We start from the raw sequence: 9,419 nt of genomic DNA on the forward strand, positions 1-9,419 counted from the left end.
GTGCTAGGATTACAGGCGTGAGCCACCGCGCCCGGCCTCTTTTTTTTTTTTTTCTTTTTATTCAAACAGCGAGGACCAGACAGACTAAATGAATCTCTAAGAATCTTTCTGAACAAAATGTTATGATTCTCATCGTGTCATATCTTTTAAGAAACACATTTACATATAAGAATAACATTTATTGGATGTCAGGCAGGGGGAAGAGGAGAGCGGGAGGGGGGAGGAGGGGACGGGTATACACAGAGTGCGATGCGCACCATCCGGGGGATGGGCACGCTTGAAGCTCGGACTTGGGCGGGGAAGGGGGGCAAGGGCAACATATGTAACCTAAACATCTGTACCCCCATAATATGCTGAAATAAAAAAAAAAAAGAAACAAATTTATTGCGCAATTAAATATGTGAAAAGCACGTGAACTAGGGAGACAAATAAAATATGAAAAATATATGGTTTTTGCTTTCAAGGAACTTATAATCCTAGTGACAGACAGACACATAAATATCCAAAACATAAGGCAGAATTGAGTAAATACTAAATAGAAACAGAAGTTCTTATATGGGAACATAGAGGAAGAAGAATTGATCCATTAAGTAATTTCATAAAAATGTTGGTATTTGAATAATCCTGAAGCCTGAATTCTCTATCTCTACTACAGCTCTTGCCTCTAATTATACAGCCATTTTCCTAATTAATCCCTCATTATCTTTCAATAATGCTATTATAGAACCTACTAACAGGTCTCTTCATCTACATTTTGAGTCTTTAAATAACTCTCCACTGCCCTGCTGATGCTACAACACTCATCTGGGCTCTCATCACCTCCCCATTGTGCTACTGCAATAACTTCCTTAGCAATTTCCCTGCTTCTAGTCTTACCCTTCCCTCCAACCCATTCTCTACATGGGTGGTCATGCCAGTCTTCTGCTATAATTCAAGGGCCCTTCTTTGCCTACTTTAGGATAAAACCCAAACTCCTTTGCATGAGACATAAAGGCTTTGATGATCAGGTGTTGCTTACTGTACTGGATTGAGTAGTATCCTTCCAAAATTTATGTCCACTTGGAATCTGTGAATATGACCTTATTTGGAAATATAGTCTTTACAGATATAATCAATTTAAGATCAAGTCATACTGGATTATGGTGAGCCCTAAATCTGAGGACTGATGTCCCTGTAAGAGGAGAGGCCACAGAGACAGAGACACACAGGGAAGAAGGCCATGTGAAGACAGAGGCAGAGATTATAGTAATGCAGCTACAAGCCAAGAAATACCTAGGGCCACCATAAGCTTAAAGAGGTAAGGAAGCATTCTCCTGTAGAGCCTTTGCAATGAATTTGGCCCTGCCAACACCTTGATTTTGCACTTTTAGCTGCCAGATACAAAAGGACAAATTTATGTCGTCTTTTTTTTGGAGACATAATCTCACTGTGTTGTCCAGGTTAGAGTGCTGTGGTGTCAGCCTAGCTCACAGCAACCTCAAACTCCTGGGCTCAAGCTATCCTCCTGTCTCAGCCTCCTGAATAGCTGGGACTACAAGCATGTGCCACCACGTCTGGCTAATTTTTTCCATTTTTAGTAGAGACAGGGTCTCACTCTTGCTCAGGCTGGTCTTGAATTCCTGACCTCAAGCGATCCTCCCGCCTCAGTCTCCCAGAGTGCTAGGATTACAGGAATTAGCCACTGTGCCTGGCCCTATGCTGTCTTAAGTCACCCAGTTTATAGTACTTGTTACAGTAGCCCTAAGAAACTAATTCACCTACCAGTCCACAACAATAGTTAATTACTTGTGATTCCCCCAAACCCACAACGCTCTCAAGCTTCAGAGCCTTTGTTCATTCAATGTTGTACCTTCTGCCTGAAATTCCCTTCCTAGATTTGTCTGTTTGGAAATTTCTATTTATCCATTAAGTCTCCTCTCAAACACTATTTCTTTTGTGACTCCTCTAGCAGATGTATGAACACTCTGCTGAAGTCCTACTATACTTGCGGCATGTATCTATTATAGAAATTATCTTAAAAGAATTGCACAGAATCTGGCACATATACAGTGCTGAATGAATATCTCCAATTAAACTGTCTAAAGCATTATCCTGATTGCATAATCTCTTTGCTTAACAACTTTTATGGCTCATATTTATTTACAAAATAAAAATGTATCACTTCCTAGCTAAACATTTGTTTTTTTTTTTTTTTTAAGAGATAGGGGGCTCACTATGTTGCCTAGGATGGTCTCCAACTCCTGGGCTCAAGCAATCTTCCTGCCTCAGCCTCCTGAGCTCCTGAGTAGCTGGGTCCATAGGCATGTGCCATTGCACCTGGCTAACATTTAAGTTCTTCAGTGATCTGGTCCTACCTATCTAATTCTACTCTATTTCTCATAATTATCTACTTTATGAGTCCTATCTAGGTACCCTGTATTTACTATTACATACACACACACACACACACACACACACACACACACATGTGTATTAGTTAGCTATTCGTGTGTTAGTTAGCTATTCATGTGTATTAGTATACACATACCTTTGCTCCTATAGTTCATCCCATTTGGCATTCTTTCCCCCCACCATGTCTAAACAACCATTTTCTTGAATATTTCCTTTTAATGAATGCCAGCTTCCCTATAAAACCCTTTGATTCCCCTCAACTGGAAGTAGTCTCTCCCTCCTCTGGATTTCTACAACACTTAAATTTATACTATATTAGTATTAGAGCTGCTTTCCCCTACTAGTCTGTAAATTCTTTGAGGATAGAATGAGTATCCTCATTCAAGCATCATTTACCAATGTGCTTGTCCATAGTAGATGCTCAATGTACTGGACAGTAAAACGAATTATGACAATGAATGAGTGAATTAATAAATTAATTTAAAACACCACTCTGTGGGACCACCATATTTTATAAAAGATAAAGAACATTAACAAAAAGACCATGAAATTATTTTCTAAATTTCTATAGTACTTAACAAAACCCTCTCTTGGGAAATCCTAAGAAGAAAATACAGGTCAACTTGCCAGAAGTGCTGCAGTAAAAATTGGAAAAAAGTGGATCAGAGAATAAAGTTGGTGGGTGTATTGAAAGAGTAGATTGGTATCTAAAGCCTATGAAACAGACACAGTTAAAAGGGAAAACATTTGGGGCAAAACTTCCCTTATTATCAGTCAGAGCAAAGGTCCACTAACCTGGGGAGGGGACTGGTACAGGTTGGGATTTACCAGAACTCCCAACGGATCTTCAGAAGATCTATCCAATTTGGTCAGTGGCTGGTTCAAGGTTCCATTGGCAATGGCCTGTATTGTCTCATCTAGTCTGTGATAACAAACCAAAAGGATGCAATAATTGGTAATGTTCTATGCTCAGAATGTCCTTATGTATACCAACACAAAACCCTTCAACAGTAATAAAATTTGGAATTCAAAGAGGGATCCATGGATGACCTTTCCTGCTCCCCGCCACAACTTTCTTCTCCTCACACCAAAACCCTAAGGAATACGAGTGAGCAAACGTTCGAGAACACCAAGAAAACACGGCACGCTACAATCACTCATCTATTTAATAAGATCATTAAATACACCTAGATAAGGTGCCCAGAAATAGCCTGACCCACAAAAGAGTATTCTATGGCAGCTTACCTACTCAACACACCTTACACAGTTATTCCTCTGCCTACTCTGCAGTCCCTCTCCACTCCTCCATGTTCATCTAAATTCTACCCTTGCTTCAAGGTTCAGCAGCTCTAAAGAGGCACCCTACTGGCTCAGCACAAAAGTGCTTACTCCTTTCTCTAAAGCACTGTAGCACCTACTATCTAAACAATAATGCGCTACATCCCATGTTATCCTGTAACTAACTATGGTGGGCATTTGGCTCTAAACCTATAAAACAACATGGTGATTTTCATTTAAAGACTGCGGAATCCTACTGGTTATTAAGAGATCATAGGCCCTACAGGAAAAATACCTTATTCTATAGCTCTACAGTACTTGCTACTGTATTTCATGCCCCCGTGGGTGTCTGACAAATGTATGTGGATGGTGATGATAATTCTGCGGCACTCAGAATGAAAAGGTTCAACTAACAGGAAAGGCTAAACCTGACCTTGAATTAAACTCAAGGTGTATTTGTTAGGAACCTCTTATATGCAAGGCAACTTAAAAGGTGTGGAAGATGTGGTTTCTGCCTTCAAGAAGCTTTGAATCTAAGTGGCAGGTTTAAGACAGCTATATAGATGATGAGTCATACACAAGAGGATGTAATAATTACTACGAGACAGGCACGACCCATCTGGTAGCTATTTATCCCATCATCCCACAGGTTGTACCAAGTAGGTTCAAAGGAGGGGTATATATTTGAAAGGCAAAGAAGGGGAGAGGGATTTCCAAACCACGGAAGCAGAAACAAAGGCATGAAGCTATAAAAAAAAAAAAAAAAAAGTATAAGAATTTGTGGGAAGAGGTGAGTCTAAAATAGGGTGGGGGCAGTGGGATCTGAAGGAGGGAAACAGATTTGAGACATAGTGCAGTGGTAAGTGTGTCCAGAATTCCAGAAACAATAAAAGAAATAATACAAATGGCTAATGAATACATTTTAAAAACACTCAAACTCACTAGTATTACAACCAAAGCAACGTGAATAAAACTTATAGTGAAATACCATTTTCATATGTCAGAATGGCAAATATTTTTTAGAAATTGTTGACAAGGGGAAGAGGAAACTTATACTGATATCTGGTATATAACTGATAAGTCAAAAAGTATACATCATAATTTAAATTTTGAGGTACTGCCCAATTTCTCTTCTAAAAGACTGTACCAATTTTTGTTGTTTATTTAAGTTAATAGACTGTGTCTTTTTTTAACTTATTTTATTTTTTTATTAGCCTGACAATGACTGAGAAATAGACTTTATTTCTTAAAACAGTTTTAGGTTCAGAGAAAAATTGAGTAGACAGAGATTTCTCATATATGCCCAGCCACCACACACAGATAGCCTCCTCCATTATCAACATCCCCCACCAGAGTGGTACATTTGTTACAAATGATGAACGTACGTCGACACGTCATCACTCAAAGACCACAGTTTACATTAGGGTTTACTTTTGGTGTTGTACATTTTATCGGTTTGGACCAATTTATGAGATGTATCCACCATTATTATAGTTTCGTACAGAGTAGTTATACTGTCTTAAAAAATACTCTGTGCTCCCTCTATTTACTTCTCTCTCCCTCCCTTTTAAGCCCTGGAAACTACTAAATAGTTGGAATCATGAATTATACAGGCTATACCATTTTAATACTCCTAGCCAGTTAAGATAATAGACCCATCTTCCTACACACGCACTATGCCTGTGGCACTCAACCCTCGGGCTGCAGCCAGGTAGGAAATGGGCCTCGCATCACCACCTAAGCTCCACACCCCCCGCCCTCCGTCACCATCCCCCAGCCCCTGCCTTCATGGCAAAATTGTCTTCCATGAAACCAGTCCCTGGTGCCAAAAAGGGTGGAGACTGCTGCACTATGCAATATTATCCTTCTTGTAATGTCAGCCAAATTTGATGAACCAAAAAATGACACGTTTTAAAATCTGTATTTCCTGATAACTAGTTGAGTATCTTTTCAAATGTTATTGGGTATTTGTTTTTCCCCACTTATGAATTGTCTATTCTTAGCCTTTGTCCATTTTTCTGCAGGATTTTTTGGTCTTTTTCTTTGATTTTCAGGAGTTCTTGGGGTTAGGCATGGTGGCTCATGCCTGTAATCCTAGCACTTTGGGAGGCCAAGATGAGAGGAGTGCTTGAGGCCAGGAGTTCAAGAACAGCCTGAGCAAGAGTGAGACCCCCATCTCAACAAAAAAATCAAAAAATTAGCCAGGTGTGGTTGCATGCACCTGTAGTCCCAGCTACTCAGAAGGCTGAGGCAGGAGGATGGCTTGAGTCCAGGAGTTCGAGGTTGCAGTGAGTTATGATGATGTCACTGCACTCTAGCCCAGGCAATAGGGCAAGAACTTGTCTCAAAAAAAATTTTTTTTTTGCAAGAGTTCTTTATAAGTATGGATATTGCTCCTTTGTTAGAACCATTTAAAATATTTTCTCTGAGTTTGATTTTTTTTTTTTTAAGATATGTCTATATGAATTTAGGGTTGTATATCTTGCTTAGAAAGAGCTTTATCGAACCAAGGCTGTAAGTGTATTCTCCTATGTTTCTGTATTTCTTTATGATTCTTTTATTTCTTTTAGATTTAACTCTTTAGTCAAACTTATGACAGTATTATAGTATGGTGTGAGGTAGAAATCTAACCTAGATGTTTTCCATATTGCTGGTCAATCATCCCTACATTAGATAATTAATCTTTTCTTTAGTGCTTACAAAGGTTAGCTTTATTGATTACTAACCTCACACTTATATACACATACAGCCATGCACAAGTACACAATATAAACATATCAGCCTCTTTCCAGGTTTTATGTTTCATTTATCTATTCCTGTGCTCAAACTATACCTCATTGTTTAAAAATGGTTTTTTATTATATATATTTATTTTTATTTAAGAGATAGAGTCTCCCTCTGTCGCCCAAGCTGGAAGTGCAGTGGCATGATCATATCTTACTGCAGCCATGAAATCCTGAGTGCAAGGGATCCTCTCAACTTAGCCTCCTGAGCAGCTGGGACTACAGGCGCATGCCACCACCCCCAGCTAATTAAAAAAAAATTTTTTTTTGTAGAGATAAGGACTCACTATGCTGTCCAGGCTGGTCTTGAACTCCTGGGCTCAAGGTATCCTCCTGCCTTGGCCTCCCAAAGCGCTGGGATTACAGGTGTGAGTCACTGTACCCAGCTTAACAGTTTTTAAAGAAGTAACAGTAATTATCTAGTAGGACAAGATCCCTTCACTGTTCATTTTTGAAATTTCTTAGCTATTCTTACATATTTTCTATTTCAAATGAACATATTTTTAAAGTCAACAAAAATAAAAGATCTGTTACAGAAGGAAAATCCTTTGCAGTCAAGCTACTCCTTCTTTCAGACCCTTTCTGGTGCTGCTCAACTTACCTGCTATGATACTCTGCTAGTGGATTTTCTTCTTCCAGGATCTTCCTGCCTGCAAAGTCAATGGTGACCTTCTTAGAAAGTCGAGAGGCATGTCTAAGTTCCCTCAGCTCCTCCTCTCGCTTCTGCAGGGTTTCCCGCTCAAGTCTGGATAACCACTGGTTAGAATCACTGGCAAAGTAATCTGACTCATCATCAATGACTTGGGTCCTTCGAATGCTAAGGAAGAAAAGCACACATGGCAATTACATCACCTGTTGACAAATAAGGACTGATATATTGCAAAACTGTTTCAAGGTAGCTTACTCTTCTGCTATCCTAGAGGTTACTATCTCAAACACAGATGCCCAAGAATGTTCTAAAACCAGGTCTGGTTCCCAGCTTCTGCATATATCTTATCTCCCTTGTAGGTTCACTTCAGCTCCTAGAGCTAATCTCAGCCTCAGGCAGAAAAAGATACAGCACCATAATCCACAGCCCTTCTACCTTTGTTACTAGTCCAGCCTTCACCTTCTGATAACTGGGCTTCAGCCTGTTTTGCTGCAACTGAGTTCATGTTTGGCAGATTATGTGATATCCTAGGCCCTCTATAATTGGGATCTAGTCTATTCTTGGTAGACCCATTTGCTTACTGGAGTTCTACCCTGAAATCTCAGTCCTATGGCATAACTATTTACTCTTCAGATATGTTATTACCCTACTCCTATATGTCAGTTTCCACCCCCACTCCCAACTTTCCAGTCCGTCACTAGTACACTGTGGCCAAGTTCCAAGATGGAACAATCAGGCCTATCTCTAAGATCATACTGACAAAGAAACAGAATTAGAAGGAATCTTGATGATCTAACTTTCTCATTCTACAGATAATAAATCTAGGGCTCATAAAAGTTAGCTGATTATTCCAAAGTCACAAATCCAGTTAAGACTTCCCTTCTCCATAATTACAAATAGTGATATACATAGGTGTAAGGGAAATAACTAAAATCAGATTCATATATTGATTTCAAATTTCAATTTTTCAAAACTCAGCTGAAATTACAAAAACATTGTTTTTTTTAAAGACAACGTCTTACTCTGTCACCCAGGCTAGAGTACAATGGCATAATCGTAGCTCACTATCATCTCTTAACTGCAAACTCCTGGGCTCAAGTGATCCTCCTCCCTCAGCCTCCTGAGTAGAGTAGCTGGGACTACAGAGGCACATGCCACCATACCCAGTTAAATTTCTTTTAAAAATTTTTTGAAGAGATGAGGTCTCCAGATGTTGCCCAGGTTGGTCTCAAACTCCTGGCCTCAAGTGATTCTCCTGCCTCGGCCTCTCAAAATGCTGGGATTACAGGCATGGAGCCATCATACTTGGCTTAAAATTTTTGTCTTAAAGTAGACTTAGAGTGGGAAGATTTTAAGAGGCCTCAGGAGAAAACTGGTCTTATACAAAAACCTAGGTAATAAAACTGGTGCACATGAACACACTGGCAAAGCAACAACAACAATAGGAAGAAATCTTTTTCCATTTTCTATTTATCAGGAAATACAATCTGGTGATGGTGGCACATGCCTGTAGTCCTAGCTACTCAGAGGCAGGAGGATCACTTGAGCCCAGGAGTTAGAGGCTGCAGTGAGCTATGATGATGTCACTGCACCACTCCAGTCTGTGTGTGACAGAATAAGACCCTTTATCTAAAAAAAAAAAGAAAATAAATGTACTCTATTTCTAATGATAAAATGGAATGTGATACTTGAAAGATTAAGAGTAAATATGAGTTACACACCTCGTTAAGTATTTACTTAAAGAATAGCTTTCTTTTTTTTAAATTTATTTTTATTTTTTGTAGCAAGGGGGTCTCACTGGGTCTCACTATGTTACCCAGGCTGGTCTTGAACTCCTGGCCTCAAGCAATCTTCCCACCTCAGCTTCCCAGAGTGTTTTGATTACAGACGTGAGCCACTGTGCTTGGCCAGGAATAGCTTTCTAAATTATATATCATATATTCACAGTAAATGTTTTACAAGTGGCAAGTGCATCTCCACAAAGGGCTGTAATGCCAAGAACAAACTGTCAGGTCAGTTTACAATAAGTAAGAGATTCAAGGTCTCTCTAAAGACCCTCACTGATTCTTACATGGCCATTTGAGAAGGAAGCATATAAGTTCTATCCAAATACTCTTTACCATTAACTGGCTTTCAATACATATTTTGTCCAAAAGAAGAAAAAGAGAAAAGGAGGAAATATAGAACAAATCAAGAGCTGAGTGTGGTGGTGTGCACCTGTAACCCCAGCTACTTGAGAGGTTGAGGCAGGAGGATCGCTTGAACCCAGGAGTTTGAGACCAGCCTGGGCAACACAGTGAGACTCGGTCTCAAAAAAT

The 9,419-nt window shown here is 39.5% G+C and overlaps 1 protein-coding gene across 1 annotated transcript in view; it reads right to left on the minus strand.

The window, feature by feature from the left end:
• The window catches only part of TRIP4 (thyroid hormone receptor interactor 4), a 67,746-nt gene that overhangs the window by 27,581 nt on the left and 30,746 nt on the right, over positions 1–9,419 (minus strand). Inside the window, exons 5-7 of the mRNA XM_012644830.1 lie at positions 7,054–7,271; positions 3,187–3,313; positions 232–353 (exon numbers count right to left, since the gene is read on the minus strand). Coding sequence (XP_012500284.1) covers positions 232–353; positions 3,187–3,313; positions 7,054–7,271 — 467 coding nt within the window. The remainder of the gene's footprint in view (positions 1–231; positions 354–3,186; positions 3,314–7,053; positions 7,272–9,419) is intronic.

This window comes from Propithecus coquereli, unplaced genomic scaffold (assembly GCF_000956105.1).
Source record: "Propithecus coquereli isolate 6110/MARCELLA unplaced genomic scaffold, Pcoq_1.0 Scaffold221, whole genome shotgun sequence".
NCBI lineage: Eukaryota > Metazoa > Chordata > Mammalia > Primates > Indriidae > Propithecus > Propithecus coquereli.